This window comes from Pristiophorus japonicus, chromosome 21 (genome assembly GCF_044704955.1).
Source record: "Pristiophorus japonicus isolate sPriJap1 chromosome 21, sPriJap1.hap1, whole genome shotgun sequence".
NCBI lineage: Eukaryota > Metazoa > Chordata > Chondrichthyes > Pristiophoridae > Pristiophorus > Pristiophorus japonicus.
Window position 1 is genome coordinate 9,145,799 of NC_091997.1, and position 17,445 is coordinate 9,163,243.

The window sequence follows — 17,445 nt, forward strand, 5'->3', positions numbered from 1 at the left end:
CACAAATGTGAGGTACTGTATTACATTTTGGCAGGAAGATAGGGAGGTCACTTATTACTTGGAGGGTGTGGGTCTAGGTGAGGTAGAGGAACAAAGGGATCCCGGGAGTACAAATACACAAGACACTAAAGTTTCGACACAGTTAGCAAGGCCATAAAAAAAGCAAACCAAGCACTAGGGTTTATTTCTAGAGGTATAGAATTGAAAAGTAGGAAAGTTATGCTACACCTCATCGAACCTTGGTTAGACCACTGCGTTCAGCTCTGCTCACTATATTATAAAAAGGATAGAGGCACTGGAGAGGGTGCAGAGAAGATTTACAAGGATACCAGAAATGTGAGGGTATACATATCAGAAAAGGATGAACAGAGAAGGCTGAGGGGTGACCTAATATTATTAAAGATTTTGATAGTGGATAGAGAATGTTTCCACTTGTGGGGAAGAGCATAACTAGAGGCCGTCAATATAAGATAGTCACCAATAAATCCAATAGGGAATTCAGAAGAAACCTCTTTACCCAGAGAGTGGTGAGAATGTGGAACTCACTACCACAGGGAAAGGTTGAAGCAAATAATATAGATGCATTTAAGGGGAAGCTATACAAGCATACGAGGGAGAAGGAAAGAGAAGATTATGCTGACAGATTAGATGAGGAAAGACGGGAGGGTTGAGTGGAGCATAAACACCAGCATAGATTGGTTGGGCCAAATGGCCTGTTTCTGCACCGTATATCCTATGTAATCGGCAGGGGGTGGGGAGAAAAGACTAGTGGTTTCTCATTCAGTCCCACCACTAAAAGCGATCTCTTGGGCGACCTCAACCTAGAGCTCAGAGAGCTCATGACTCAAAAACAGCACCATAGTCCACACAGAGAAAGAAAGAAATATAGGATTTGCCAAAATTGATTTATGGTCTGGTCAGGAAGATATTGGGACCAATTCTCAGGTCATTAATACCCCTAATGAAAAGTAGTTCACAAGGTATAATGGTAAAGAGGGGAGAGGAAAAAAAGTGCTAGGGAAAGCTATGGGTCTAACTTTCTCAGAGTTGCATTCTTGGTTGCTTAATTTAAGCCAAGGAGCTATATGAGCCAATGGTGGGGTTCCTCCTGAGAGCCCTTCTCCCGTCGAGCAGCTTGTCATGCTCTGCATGGCCTTTGCTGTCATGCTGTGTGTGGCCTTAGCTCATTCTACCAGTCACGTTCAATGCCAAGAGAAAGGCCTACTAGTCCACCGATGTGTGGAAGCAACTGGTTTGTGCAGAAGCCTTGAAGTCGGCAGACAAGTACATCAGCACCTGCCAGACCACTCCCTGTAGACTTTTGAAAATTTAAACAACTGTAGAAAGCACCAAAAACATGTAGAATTGCAGAAACAGCCAGAAGAAATCAACCAGCAACTAACCTGCAAGTAGTTGATGATCTCTTTGAGAGGGTTTCATCCTGGCGTGTTCAGCTATGCAAGGTTGAGAGAGGGCATAGGCTGGAGCGTAGAGGTCCAAAATGGCAGCACTGACATCTAATCAGCGTTGCAGTTTGATATCATGACCTCCCTGCTCTGCATGCTGCTGGCCAATGTTGGGTGCGCGTTAACCCTTTTACCAATGTGGTATCCGGTGCACTTCGTGTCAGAAGTGTGCGTCCGTATCATTTTAAAATCTTACGGGGCCTTGAGGCACCCCAAAAAACAGGCACTACCAAGCCCAATTTTGTTCACATAACCTCTCCATCACAAAAACCTACTTCCTTCTTCATAAGATTGACCACTGCACCGTACGCAGCACACCTGCTGCTGAAACCCTTAAATCCTGCCTTTTGCTATCTCCACTCCATTACAATGGTCTCCTGTCTGGCCGACCATCCTTAGTGCACTTTAGGCCATCCAAATCTATGCTGCCCATAACCTATCCAACACCAGATCTTGCTCATTGATCAGTGCTGACCTAAATTTGCTGCTTGGTCCCCAATACTTCACATTTGAAGCTCTAATTGTTCTGATGTAATCCCTGAATGGCTTGGTCTCCCCATGTAACTTTCTCCAGCCCTACAAGGCCCCCTGCCACCACCACCCCGCCCCCAAACGCTCATTGACTTGGGCTGCGTGCATCTCTCCTCACTTCACCCTACCATTGGCAGCAATGCTTTCAGCCACCTAGGTGGCTAGGCTCCACTGGAATTTCATCTCCTTCTTCCTTTAATACACTCCTTAAAACCTATTTCTTTGACCAAGCTTTTGGTCACCTCTCAATATTTTCCTCTTCAACTCAGCGTCCATTTTAACTTACACTTCTATAAATCACCATGGGATGATTTTCTGTGTTGAAGATGCTAAATAAAGCGCAACATTGCCAAAACTGTATTGAATCTACAAAAAAGGTAGAAAAACCAATTATTCATTTCTAGCTAAGTAAACAATTAAACTAAGTGACCAGAGATTGAGTTTACGTAATAGTTGGATTTGCTTCACCTTAAAAGGAGCATAACTTTACTTTTAGCAGAACAGTATGATGTGCATAAAACTTATGTCCTTATAAAACAGCGTTATCATACTATTTGCAAATAGCAAATTCTTGAGACAATAATTAAACTGAGTGACCCAGTTCACTTAACTATATATAAACACACACACACAGAAATACCTGTTTCTATAGTGTGAACAGATCCTCTTTGGATATAAAAGTGGAACAAACTACTCCTCCTATACTGTTACACATTGGATACAGTGGAACCTAGCTAAGAAGATATTACTTTTCTGTACAATTGTTAGACATGAATCTCTGAAATGCATTTCGAGGGACAATGTTTTATTTTTAAAAAGAAAATGGAGATACATTGGCCCCAAGTTTCCACACGCTACAAAACGGGCGCCCCTCTGAGCTGGGCGCCCGTTTTTCACGCCAAAAACGGCGCCTGAAAAAAAACGCGCAATTCTGGAGCGCCCTGCAGCTCCATGTCTGCTTGGTGCGGCGCCCAGGGGGGCGGAGCCTACCACTCGCGCCGATTTTGTAAGTGGGAGGGGGCGGGTACCATTTAAATTAGTTTTTTTCGTGCCGGCAACGCTGCGCGTGTGCGTTGGAGCGTTCGCGCACGCGCAGTGTGAAGGAAACATTGGCACTCGGCCATTTTTGTAGTTCTTTGTAGCGGTTTAATTTTTGAACATTTTTTAATAAAAGCACATTGCCCTTCCATGATCAGCACTGAGGCTTCTTGCAGCAGTGAGGAGGCTGCAGGAAGCCTCAGAAGTTGAGGCAGCCGTTTCCCGACGGCCTCTCCCTCCCCTGCCATCGGGAATGGCTGCTCAACTTCTGAGGCTTCCTGCAGCCTTCTCACTGCCTGCCTCCCTCCCCCCCTGCCCGCCGTCGGGAATGGCTGCCTCCTCCCTCCCCCCCCCGTTCGCGGGAACGACGCCACACCACTGAGCTGACTGTAAGGCTTCCACCTCAAGTGGAAGGCTGCTTGCTGCCTGCTTACTGCCCATCCCTCCCTCCCGTTCGCGGGAACGACGCCACACCGCTGAGCTGACTGAAGCACTTTCACACAGGTAGGAAGATGGTTTATTGAATCTTTTTTTGCTTATAAATGTTTATTCAGGTTGGATTTATTTGTATAATATTTGTATAAGTATAAATAAGGATTTATTGTAGAATTTAATGACTTCCCTTCCCCCCCCCTCCCCCCCACCTCGTTCTGGACGCCTAATTTGTAACCTGCGCCTGATTTTTTTAATGTGTAGACAATGTTTTTTCAGTTCTACAAAAATCTTCACTTGCTCCATTCCAAGTTAGTTTGGAGCACGTTTTCACTGTGGAAACTTTGAAATCAGGCGTCAGTGGCCGGACACGCCCCCTTTTGAAGAAAAAAATTCTGTTACAAAGTGAAACTGTTCTAACTGACTAGAACTGCAGAAAAAAAAATGTGGAGAATTGCGATTTCTAAGATAGTCCGTTCTCCACCAGTTGCTCCTAAGAATCAGGCGCAAATCATGTGGAAACTTGGGCCCATTGAACTACTTCAGTGATTTGCATTCTAGATCACAGCCTCATTTTGCAGATTTCACAGTTGCCTTATTCATTTATATACTTCAAGCAGCTTCATTCCCACAGGATACCTGTCCACAGTGAACAGCAAGAAATATCTAGATATACTGTTCAATTTATCTTGCTTGTATAACTTACCTGCAGTTAATTGCGTAGTCTTCTAGCCCTGAAACTATAATGAAGAGAGACTTTGCTGTGTGTGATGTTGTACTATTCTGATCAAACTGTGTGAACTCAATTTACAAGGGGCAACTCATTGAGAATGTTCATAATTTATTTTAATCGCTATTGTATACATTTTTTTTTAAACAGAGGTTTATAAAGATATTTTACATTTCTGTACAAAATAAAGACTTATGTTACATCATGCGTAAAGAACACAGCCGGTCATTATCTTTCCCCCCCACATTTGGGGAAAGAAAACCGGTGTTAAACTAGCCTTGTGGCGATAAGAAGCTGGTTCAGGTTTCTGATATACCACCAGAGTTCCCAAATTCAGTCAGAAGAAGGTGCTCATAAGAAGCCAGGCACTTAAAGAAAAAGGCAGCAGCAAATATTGGTAACCAGTTCACCAGAGCCTTCTCTAGTGTATCATGTAAAAATACAGCTGCTCTTCTCTGCAGAATCGTGTTTTGTGGACAATATTGAGGGGGGAGGAAAATCAAACCTAAAAAAGATACATTTTCAATCCACAAAAATCAACAAGATAAATTACTGTATTTAAGCAGTTCCAAAGATAAAAGTGTGTACAAAGTTATACAGACTTTGGCATGAGGACTATGAACTTCAACAGATCCATCAGCAACTGTATCAAATTTTCTTAGTTACATCTACAGTGAATTTTGACATTACAAATGTCTTACTGCAGCTCTGGAATTAATCCTAGGGAAAATTTTTGCTGCAGTCAACAGGAGTTTAAACCTGAGCATAGGGATCCTCAAATACAGGTTATTTTGCAGTTCCTTCAGATTACAACAGGCATGGTATGTCACAATGCAAGTAATGTCCTTGAAAGCTACATCCGTCATTGGAGAATTTACTGTGGCACAAGTATCTCATCTTAGAATTTAAATAAAACTACAGCCAAATGATTTTAGTTACAGTATATAATTGTGTACAGGTCCTTTATTTATACTACATAATTGTCATAATGGGAAAAGAACAAATTCTTGACCAAAAATTGCTGACATATGTAAAAATCTAGAAATCTAAAGTCAGTTTTGTATTCACAACCCAAGAGCTAAAAGTTTGGTAATTAACATAAATTGGACCATGTGGGAAAGCAGAGTAGAAAGTTTGGACGAGGATCTAAAATCCCCAATGGCTGCGAGATCACGGAGAACACCATTTAGTCAGCAAATGAAATATAAAATGAGATTTTGGGTTGATCAGAGTAGAATCTTATGGAGAGATAAGTTTAAGGGTTCTATTACAAGGGTCCTCCCAGTACAGGCCCTACTACAACACATCTCTCCCAAAGGAGGCACACTGCTGTTGGAAGGCATGTAGGGTTAATTGGTTGAAAGCGAACCATACAGATGACACTGCGGAAGCAATGCATGTAGGCTGACACTCCTGCACTACATAACCTTATCAGCAACTTTAACTATTCTACACATATCCTCAATCAGCTCGGGGCCACCATTGGAGGGGCAGGTTTACATTAACACACGTTCAGCTCAAAAAAGGGGATAGAAATATACTCCTTGGTTCCCATTTTTACCTATGGGCATCAAGGTAAGCAAGGAAGATTATAATTTACAGGCGGGGGGGAAAGTTAGTTTTACTATTTTAACTGGAACTAGGGAAGTAGAGAATCTCCATATTAAATTTTATAGAATGTATCAAGAATTGAAATCTTATCAACTCTTGAAATTAATATTTTCAGAACTGTGATCTTGCATCAAAAAAACTGAATGTTCTTGCTGATAAATTGAGATTGCATAGGTTAAAAAGAAAAAAAAAATCTACTGCCTTTATCAGATTAGGACCAGCAGTTCTTTGAGTTAAACAAGCTCTATAGTTTATTCAATGAGCACCTTCCCGTTCTCCTCCCTCCACTGCCCTTGGAAAAAAGCTCTGAATGCACAAAGGGACAATAATTGCAGGTTTCTCAATGTCTAAATTCGGTGGCTACAGTGCAGATCACAGAAACCTGGAAAGTTTTCAAGTGTGACAAAAGCTAGAGATTAGGTATGTGATTAAATGTAAGCTAAGATATGCAAAGACTAAAAATAATTTTCATTCGCAATTGTCAGTAAAACATTTACTAAGGTAGAAAACTGTTTTGTATCAGTAACTGAACAATGCCAGTGTAACTAACTAAAGACTAATATTTCTTGTGCTTACGAGGCCAGTATATTGTGTTGCCATCACCTACAATATTTCCCATTACTTTCCAGGCTGAATTTTATCACAAGTGTACTGTGCACCAAGCTGGTGAGAGGGTGACGTTCTGCACCTACCATACAACATAATTTTCTAAACAATCAAAACAATGTTTTTATCAGGCCCAACATTTAATATAGAATATGGTGTTAACATTGAGCATTTGCAAAAAAAGAGCATTAGACTACCCCTGAAAATAGCAGACTGGGCCAATAACAAAATAAATCTGAATGAGATAATTAAAATACAGTTTTGTGCAATTGCATTTTGATCAGAATTTTGCTCAGTCTTTCAATAAAGTGAAACCAATTCACAGGTTTATCGGTTATTTACATTCTATTTAAATAACAAGTACATCTCCAGAATATCCAGTCTTTGCTGCATTTAGGAGTGGAAGGCAGACCAGATAAGCTTCCAGTTGATGGCTTTGATAGCAAGCAACACTGTCCAAAATCCATTCTCGGGTAACCACAATATTGTTGTACTGTCTCTGTATTGCTGTAACAATATATTGTATCTTTCAGCATACATTTTGTAATGAGTTACAACATAAATAGTTAACCATTAAAAAAATCTCAAATCAACATTAATTATTCCTGTCAGGTGCAGCAGCACAGTAATCATTATCAAAGCCAATCCTTAGTTGACCTGATGGGAAACACACATGAATGGTTCAGAAAGAGAGCCCACCCTGGCCCAGATCTTCAAACCAACCCCCAAGAAAGCCTGGGATGCAGACATTTGTAGAAACTAATTCAACTCGGTCTAGTGCACTAGCAGCATACCCATGAGGCCAGCCAAAATTAGGGTTTAGAAAAAGTATGAGAATTTCTACAACAGGTACCTAGTTATCCACAAGACTTCTTGCTAGGTTAGAAAGGTCGAGGAGATCAGTACAGTGCAAACAGCTTTTGAATTGGGCCTAGACTTTATGGGCCCAAGTTTCGAGCCGCGCCTAGAACGGCGCAGTCCCGACCTGGACGCCCGTTTTTCGCGCCACAAAGTGCGTCTAAAAAAAAACGGCCAGATTCTCCACCTCCCTGCAGGTCCTCTGGCCCTCAGCGCAGCGCAGCAGGAGCTGTAGGAGGGCGGAGCCAGGTCCCTGCGCTGAAAACAGTGCTGGGACCTCTGCACATGCGCGCTACAGTGGGCGCGCATGTGCAGTAGCTCCAGGCGCCCGAAACTGTGTGGGAGGGGCCGAAGCACGCAGCCCCTAGCCCTGGCCGAATGGCCTCACTGGGGCTGCGTGAATAAGGCTCCTCCCACGGCCAGCTCCTGCTTCCTCCCGACCCGACTCCCGCTTCCCGCCCGGACCAGACACCCGCTCCCCCCCCGCCCGCCCCCTGACCGGACCCGACACCCGCTCCCCCCCCCCCCCCCGGACCGGACCCGACACCCGCTCCCCCTCCCGCCTCCGGACCCGACCCAACACCGACCTGACTCCCGCTTTCTCCCCCCCACCGGACTGGATCCGACCTGACCTCCCTCTCCCTCCCTCCCCCCGACCCGAACTCCCTCCCACCAAACCCCCGACCGACCTAACGCCACCTACCTGTAAATCTGGTGCTGGGGACGGGCCCGGCCCGTTCAGCCTCCCTCCCCCTTCTCCTGTTCCCCCTCCCCCATCTCCTTTCCCCCCCCCATCTCCTTCCCCCCCCCCCATCTCCTTTCTCCCTTCCCCACCATCTCCTTTCTCCCCATCTCCCCCCCCCTCTCCTCTCGCTGTCAGAAACACAGACACTGAGACAGAGAATGAGAGACACTGACAGAGACACACTGGGGGGGGGCATCCCAGCACGCTGTTGGAGGGCTCCCGGTGCTGCAGTCGGTACGTAGAAAATGTTTTATTTAGTGATTTAAAAAAATATTTCTTATTAATTTTTTTTGATTGATTTATTGATGTATTTATCATTTATTATTCATGATGGCTCTTTATTTGTAAAACTGAAGTGTTTAATGTTTGTAAACTTCCCTTTAAACCCTGCCCCCCCCCATTCCCTACGCCTGATTTGTAACCTACGCCTGATTTTCTAAAGTGTAGACAAGGTTTTTTCGAGCGTACAAAAATCTTCACTTACTCCATTCTAAGTTAGTTTAGAGTAAGTTTTCACTGACGAAACTTTGAAAACAGGCGCAAGTGGCCGGACACGCCCCCTTTTGAAAAAAAAATTCTGTTCCAAAGTGAAACTGTTCTAACTGACTAGAACTGGAGCAAACTAAATGACGAGAATTCCGATTTCTAAGATACTCCGTTCTACACCAGTTGCTCCTAAAAATCAGGAGCAAATCATGTGGAAACTTGGGGCCTTAGCATCTAAAGTATTCATTCCTCTTTTGTTCAGCCCACCATGCGATCACCTCCCTCAAGTGCAAAGCACAGGCAGACTTCTTGGGCCTACAAGTTTATCAAACCTGGAAGTGTCTGAATCACGTGTACTACATCTATTATTCAGCTATTACAGAAGTCCGAGTGTTCAAATTGTTTTTACTAATAATGGCAAATAGGTGTTATAGGGATAGATTTGTTCCAATTAACAGGATATTTATCAGATCTAAAACTTAATGGCTGCAAACAGGTGGCTGCTGATAGTTTACTGTACTTCAATAAAAGCATACCCTGTGCAATAAAGATACAGGTAGTTCTTAGATTTAACTCTAAACTCACCTCTGTAGTCAATGTTTACTGGATTAGCATCAGGTTGCACAACCACCACTGTAGTACAATTCTAGCAGAAAGAATGTAATATGGGGTTAAAAAAAAATTAATTAATTACAAAAGCCATTAGCAATAACATCCTCATTCTTTTAATAAGTGTTTTACATAAGAATTAATGCATTCCACTTATTTTAAATTCTGTATCGATGTAAGAAAAATAACTTGTTCAAGGAACAATGCAGTAGCTTTGTTAGAATGCAAGATCTTTTAGCATTCATTACTTTCTTGTATCAATACAATTTTTTCTCTTCATTTGTGCACATCAGATATTAATAGCATGTTTAAATTAAAATTCTATTATTCTGTTGGTCATTGTAAAATATAGAATTCACACCCAATTTGTCTGCAAAGATTCAGTTCTGAACAGAATAATTAGAATCTATGGAGTGGTTTTCTGACATTTTTTTAATCAATGACCAAAACAAACACTTGCCTTTAAGCTGCACAAATATACAAGTTATAATTATAATTTTTATTTCATAGATAACACAATCCCATTTTGAAAACTGTAGATGTTAGCAAACATAATCACATTTTATTTAGAGACTGACCATGCTCGTCTTGGCTGAATGCTAGGAAGCATAATTTTACAGAATGTATATGGTTCCGACTGCAGACTGAGACGACAGTGTGTTTAAGAACCTAAGATTATGATGAAAAGCCACTTTCATCACAAAAAAACTCACATCAATCCACTCATTCATCCTGCTAGCAATGAAAAATGAAGTCTTCTTGCATTTATTAAGGAAAGGCACAATCAATCAAACCATATATAAAAATTGAACAAGTTTTAACATTTCAAAATAAATCCAGATTTTTTTTTAAACAAATGTCCATCTCCTCGCCCCACCTCCAATTCCATTGTTTTTCTTGGGGCGGAGGGGGAGGGGAGGGAAATGAAAGAAAAAGACTGGTGTAAATGTAAGAATATTCCTACTGCTTAAAATGGGGAATTGCAATCTGCTAATTTGTCCCATAATCTCAAATGTTCTAAAGAGCGATACCGTTAAATATATAGGTTTCTCAGGCTAACAATTTCAGGAATATAAGAGTTTTGGAAGTGGAGAATGTTTTGGAGAAAGATAGGGCTGATGTGGAGGTGGAAGCGGAGGCAGAGATTGGGGTCGAGTAGTATACCCAGGTCCCGCACCCGTAGGCTTAGCCTGATGCGACAGTCAGGGAGGCTGATCGGAGTTGAGGATGGTGCTGCAAAAGGCTTTGCAAGAGTAGAATAGGAAAGCTTCACTGATGGCGACATTTAGCTGGGGAATATTTCAGCTCATCCACATCTTAAAGACAGATAGGTAGTCGGAGAATGTGGCAACAGCCTTGGGGGAAGTGTAAAAGCATTATAGTTTAACTACTCGATTTACTCCCTAAAGCATTAGGCAGTCATAATGTAGTATTTAATAACATTTCAATTTCTCTCCATTAAGATACATCTAATTTTCTTATTTTATTAGTTCTATGACATTATCTTGTACTTACAGGGCTATAGGTGAATAAATAAGGTTCCTTAATTATGGAGGCACCGCAGAGTTCCACCATCCACTCCAGTTGATCTGTAAGACAGAACAATATCCACTCACGACATGTTTCATACCTACATTTCACAGTGATATCAAGACTGGATTTTTATCTTCCAGCACAATTCAAAATTAATTTGCTCAGCTTCAATTCCCAACCTCAGTTGCGAAGGAAACACAATTGACGAACAAAAATTATGCACAGAGTGTGTGACCTTATGCAGGCATTATACAATGTCATTAATCCTCATCCCCATGAAATGTTACCATCGATAGTCTACACATAGAATTAATTTTTAATTTTCTACTGTGCTTGATTTGCAGTGCATAGAACTACATGTACTTCACTATGCCTGGCGCAAAGCCTTGCCCATTGGACCACATATCCAGAAATCGTGCATGCGCTGTCCTCTATTTTCTGTCCTTGAATTTTAAGGGACAAAAAAAAAAATCCAGAGGCTGTGCACCTGTGACCTCCCAATAGTCACTGCCCACAGGATGGCTTTGTACATGGAATGCAAAACTAGAAAATTACCCTTTATGTTTGCAGGGAAGGTTGAGCATCTTAATATAGTAATAACATTAATATATTTTTTTAAATAGTGAAAAACTTTTATAACGTACAATGCATAATTGAGTATATTTTCTATAATTGAAAAATTACTGCACTAAAGGACGTCCTTTAGACCATTCTTCTCTTCTTCTTAGGCAGCCCCCCGGAGTCGAGGATGACTTGCTTCCACATTAAAAATGATTTCTAAGGTGACTGATGAGGGACCTAGTCTCTGTCACAGGTGGGACAGATGGTGGTTGAAGGGGCATTGGATGAGGTGCTTGGGTTGTCGTGCGCTTCTTACGCTTGCTCCCGACAAAGAGACTCGCAGTGTTCAGTGCCTTCCTGGATACTTCTCCACTTGAGCGGTCGTGAGCCAGAGATTCCCAGGTGTCGGTGGGGATGTTGCATTTTTTCCCAAGGAGGCTTTGCGGGTGTCCTTGAAATGTTTCTTCTGCCCACCTGCGGCTCACTTGCCATGTTGAAGCTGCAAGTAGAGCCCTTGTTTAACATGTGCTAGTGCTGCCTCTTTAAACTGTCTACTCTAATCTCATTTCCCTATATCCTTTTATATTTTTCCTTTTCAAATAGTTATCAACTTCCTTTTTAAAATGTTAGTGTCTGCCTCAATGTAATAAAGCATTTCATGTTCTAATAATCCGTTGTGTGAAATGTTGTGTCTTCTAAATTCCACCTTCATTTCTCCAGTGATACTCCAGAGTATATGTCTATTGTCATCAATTTGCCAATCACTGGCAACTAGCTTTTGGTTTTTACCATCTCAAAACCTTCTATAAATTTTGAAAATCTCCATTTAGTCTTCCTTAACTTTCGCTGTTTAAGTGAAAAAGTTCCTTTTTTTTTAATTAAAAAAAGCATTTCTTCATAGAACATCTTATTCTTGGTATCATTCTGGCATACCTTCATTACACTTGTTCCATGGTTTGAATATACTACTTAGAATTGAATACCAAAAGCTCCTGGGTCAATAAACATAGCTGTTTACTGCAATACATCTGCAGAATGCTTTTCAGTTTGGGAGTTGGGGTGGAAAACCGATGTCAAATGCAGTGACAAATGCATGGACATAAACATGATAACGTTGTTACAGTTCATGCTTTTATCAAACACTCATAACTTATGTTCAGAGCAGAAAGCAATTTCCATAAGCATGCATCTTTTATGAACTGAAACGTAACCATATGCAAAATGTGAATGAAGCAAGAGGTTACAGGATCGAGAGTAATTTATTTACCATTTTTTAAGTAATGTAGATACTAAGATAACACTACTGCTCAAACTGTGTTAAAGATGTAAAAGATGGCCATGGCTTGCATGAAACCTCAGGTATAACAATTCTATCTGTAGTTAACATAAACTGAAGAAAGCGTATTAAATTGATCATAACATCCTGAAGCTTGCTTTATACTAATGAACCATTAATCCTGTTTTCACTCTTGCAAGTGTTTGAGGAGACACCTAAGAAGCCTCAGATTACCATTCACGTGTGTGTGTGGTCCCCACACAACAGTAGTTTATTTTCCTTTGTAAAAAGTGTTCAAGGCATGTGGGAACTAGGCTAGAAGAATACCCAGGAGATCCTTGTCTATTGCACAGCATGCTTTTGAAGTTTCAATGGGAGTAAGCGAAATGACCCATGACCTCAAATAGAGGTGGCACAGTAGTAGCTGGACTCCAGTCATCAAACAACAAAGAGCTCAAATATTCCAGTCTATTGCGCAAGGTTAAACATGCACTTAACCAGTGAGCATGTAACGTACTGCACTCAAACTCCTATTATGCACAACTAGGATTGAGGACATTTGAAATGCAGTGAAAGTGATGGAGAAGAAAGAGGAAGATCTTCTTAGGGTCACTTGCTGCAAATCATCCTTGGACATTGTATTTTATCAAAACATTAGCAAAGTCAATCTCCTCCTGGGGAGGGAGCCCACATAAAATCACTGGACCAAGCAACCAAATACATTAAATTTTAAACTATTTTCTTTACAATGACTCATATACAGTTTTTAAAAAGGGTAAGGGAAACCTTAACAAGAAACAATTATTTATGCAATGCCTTATATCTTGACACAATGATGTTTCCAATAATTGCAATCAATACAACTGAAGAAACCCTAAACATAGTGGACAATTTAAGAATCTTGTAATTGATGATTGAGAAAAGTCTTTGGCATTAATGAAAATGTTAGTCAAGCATTTAATTTTTTTAATCAACTCTGAATAGCTTCAGAGCTTGATTCTAGCAAAGAAATTTGTAATCTAATAATAAATGCCCCAAATTTTCTGGTAATCAACTGCAAATTACCAATTGTGGTAACAACATCACAACCATTAACTCTGTTGTGTGCATCATCAACATGGAGTGCACTGGCAGCTGTTGTTGGAACTGGCAGCCAATGCCAGAACTGCTGAATTAATCTCATTTGCATTGTTTCACTGACAAGTACATCCATCATTTACTATCAACGACTTCCTCAATTATAGAATCTGCTCGACATTCTCCAGAAACAAGATGAAAATTTAAGATGAACTTACGTAGCCGATTGCATAGGACATTTAAAAATGACACCAGCAACAGAGGATGGACACCTTTCAGAAAGGTTATATATTCTGGTAGTATAGCACATCACATATTGCTGCGTTTAGGGGGGGGGGCGCATAAATGGAAAAGTAGAGAGAAAGCCATCTTGCAGTTAGATGATAGTAAAGCACGAGTGGAAGCTTAGGAGCAGTGTTCCTCTCTTTTGTCTTGGTCATGTTTGGTGAATGGTTTACCCAATTACCAGAAAACTAAAAGAGATCCTTTCGCCCTCACCACTTTTGTGAGCAAACGTTTAATTTCCAGTTGAGATTCCAGTACTGGGAAACAAAGATATTTTCCATATCTGGTACCGATGACAGCATCAAATAAGTATTTGGTTAGGTACAATATAGCTAGACAAAAAGTAAAGCTCCCACTAAGCCTGGAAAAGTGGCTTAACCACAGCTTCACCCATCACTATGTCTTTGAGCGAGACCTTCAATTTAGCAGTTCTGTGGATCCACTCCCTCTAGGAGTTGGATTTCTCACTTGGAAAGTCTAAAATGGCTGTTCCACTTCCAAATTTAACATGGACATCAGGATTGTTGGGAAAAAATATACCCAATTATTTACTTTGATTACCTCAGGCAATCTGAACAGTTATTTCTCCTGCCTGTCTCCAAGCTTTGATTGCTATCGTCTAGGTACTGGTTTTAATTAAAGGCCTGATAATGCTATCAGGAGTTTGAGAACTGACTGCATTTACTAATGCAGGGAAGGATTGCTTTTTTTTTTTAAATGCCACTTGTTAATTCCTCTAAATTCAGATGCATCTTTCATGAACTGAAGAGTAAAACAAAGTAAAATGATAACATGTTGTGTCGGGAGATGTTAGGAGACATGGGTAAGGAAGGTTAAAATGTACCTTCAGCACACTGTGTGGTACATGTGCGGAAAGATTCTCTCTAAAGCAAATCGCTGGAGATAAACTGCATCGTTATTATGGCAGGGACCACGAGAGTGACCACTGCTCAGCACTAGCCCATTAAAAGCGATCTTCGGACAGCTGGGAGCACCAGATCAGAGATTTACTTCTATAAAAGATATTGTTTTAAGTATCTTGCAAATGACTTGTATTTAATCATGCATAATTGAAAGCACGTTTAATGTGTGAATATAGCTATATAAGGGTGCTTATGTCTGTCTGCCTCCTGTGTGATTCACATTTTAAAAAATGGTGTACTGAATTTTAAATGTGGATCCTGATGTTAAACCAAGATCCTATCTATATCTTCAGGTGGACATAAAGTATCCCATGGCACTATACAAAGAGGAGCAGGAGAGATCGCCACGCATCTTGATTTACATTTAGTCCTCAACCAACAACAGATGAACGGTTCATTTACTTCATTGCGGTTTGTGGGGTCTTGCTGTGTGCAAACCAGCTGCGGTGCTCGAGTACACAAGAGCAACTACACTTTAACAGTAATTCATTGGTTGTGCAGCGCCTTAGGATTCCTGAAGACGTGATAAGTGCTCACTAAATGCAAACCCTCTCTCTCTTTCCTTTAATTCCACAAGTGGGCTCACATGGAGCATGAACACTGGCACAGACCAGTTAGGCTATATGGCCTGTTTCTGTGCTGTTCATTCTATGCAAGTAAAGGAGTGACAACATTTGAATGACAAAGACATTGATGAATTATACATGGTATTCGACAAGTTCATCTGTGACATTCTATTTATAGGACAAGACTGTATATATTCTGTATATATTCCCAAAAAACAAACTTCAGTTACAGATTTTAGGCTAACATGGATGTTTTGGTTGTATCGGGTGGAGCAGAGAATAATGAGACAGGCATCATTGCACTGTTTGAATAAAATGCAATAATGAAGCAAGTCTGATCATGACTCGACTTTAGTGGGAAATTTGTTCCATTCCATTTCATTTAGAAAGTATCTGGAGAAGTAAACCTTTAGTTGTACAAGCGCTTGTGTTTGGGTCAGCTGTGTAACACCAGTGAGTTTATTTTGTACTGATATTCCAGGCTGCTTAAAGGTAATCGTCATTACCACAGTTACAGTTGATACTTGATGATGATGGGACCAGATGCACAGCTGTTTTGATTTATTTTTAAACTGCTGGTGGCTAGCAGGAAAATAGTTTTGGTTATGTAGATGAAATTCTGTATTCCAAGGACAAGATTTTCTTCTGGGCTACAATTCTCCAATCAGGAAAAAGGCCATCTTATTTTTTCCTCTAACGTGCCTCCCCCACCCAGGTTTTTCTACAGTAGGCACTATTCTTGAGCCAAATAGGTGCACAGGCAACCTGCTTCCATATGTCTGCCAAAGGTGCTCTCAAGACAGCTGCTACAAGTGGTGCAATGGGAAAAAGGGGATGAGGAGACAGGATTCTTCTTTTCTTGTTCCCTTCCTCTTGGGAAGAAGTTAGTCTTTGCTGGGTGCCGACACAGCAGCACAGGTCACAAACACGTGGATTTTCGTAATTTACCATCGGTGGAAAATTCATCGCAGATTACCACCGATTTCATAATTTAGCACCGAAATACCACTAGTGTTAAATTCACCACGATATTTTTTTCCCATTTTTATGACATCATTAAGTGTGCAACACCAAAATACCACCGAAAATTACCACCAGAGGTAAGTTCATCAATATCATCATTTTTACCACTGGCCTAAATTACCACCGAGAAAAATGCAATCTTATCTGATCGGATCCAGTGCTACGGACTCCATTTTAAAAAACGGAGCTGCAGTCCATTCCACACGAAAGTAGGTTGAGTTTTACAGACATCTTTATGCGAGTTCAGTTAGATTTTAAGGTTATTTGAGGCTTTTAGTGGACTATTTGAGTAAATCGGAGGACATTTTAAGGATAGTTAAGACAATTGGAGGACATTGAGAACATTTAAAGGAATGGGACCTAAAATATCTGTGCCAATATTGCTGACTACTTATATGATGCAGAATAGAGCTGGAAGGTGGTTTATTCATGAGCATTATGTTCCTAATCGAAGAGCTCGCAGCCTTATAAGGAGGAGACCTTACTCCCAACAAGTTTTCAGGGAGAGACACTCATACCTGCACCTATCCGAGGCACAGAAGGTTGCGCTTTCAAAAAGAGGTGGTCACAGAGATATACCAGCTCATAAAGGCAGACCTGCAGCCCACCAGCACCAACAGGACTGCACTGACCGTCAAGGACAAGGTGACTGCGGCACTTGCCTTCTATGCCTCCGACTCCTTTCAGACATGAGCTGGGGACATATGCTGCATCTCGCAGCACACTACACATCACTGCATTTGCCAGGTGACTGCTGCACTGTACGCACACTGGATGGACTTTATAAACTACCCAATGACAAGGGAGGTAGAGAGGGAGAGGGCTGTGGGTTTTACACGAATTGCTGGTTTCCCCAAGGTTCAGGGTGCCATAGACCCACATCGCACATCGCCCTTCGAGCACCTTTAGAGGAGCCAGAGGTTTACCGAAACCAAAAGAGATTCCATTCCCTGAATGTGCAGCTCGTTGTCGACCACAAGCAAATAATCATGGCAGTAAATGCCAATTTTCCAGGGAGCATTCACGATGTGTACATCTTGCGTGAGAGCACGGTCTCCGACCTGTTTAAGTGTCAGCCGCAAGGTCACA

The 17,445-nt window shown here is 41.3% G+C and overlaps 1 protein-coding gene across 3 annotated transcripts in view; it reads right to left on the bottom strand.

Annotated features, from left to right (window-relative positions):
- Window positions 1-4,291: 4,291 nt before the first annotated feature.
- Window positions 4,292-17,445, bottom strand: part of LOC139233819 (breast cancer type 1 susceptibility protein homolog) — a 105,655-nt gene continuing 92,501 nt past the window's right edge. For all 3 annotated transcript variants that reach the window (XM_070864370.1, XM_070864369.1, XM_070864368.1), the window contains 3 exons: window positions 10,628-10,701; window positions 9,089-9,149; window positions 4,292-6,921 (listed from right to left, as the gene is read on the bottom strand). In XM_070864370.1, coding sequence (XP_070720471.1) covers window positions 6,764-6,921; window positions 9,089-9,149; window positions 10,628-10,701 — 293 coding nt within the window. In that variant the 3' untranslated portion in view covers window positions 4,292-6,763. The remainder of the gene's footprint in view (window positions 6,922-9,088; window positions 9,150-10,627; window positions 10,702-17,445) is intronic.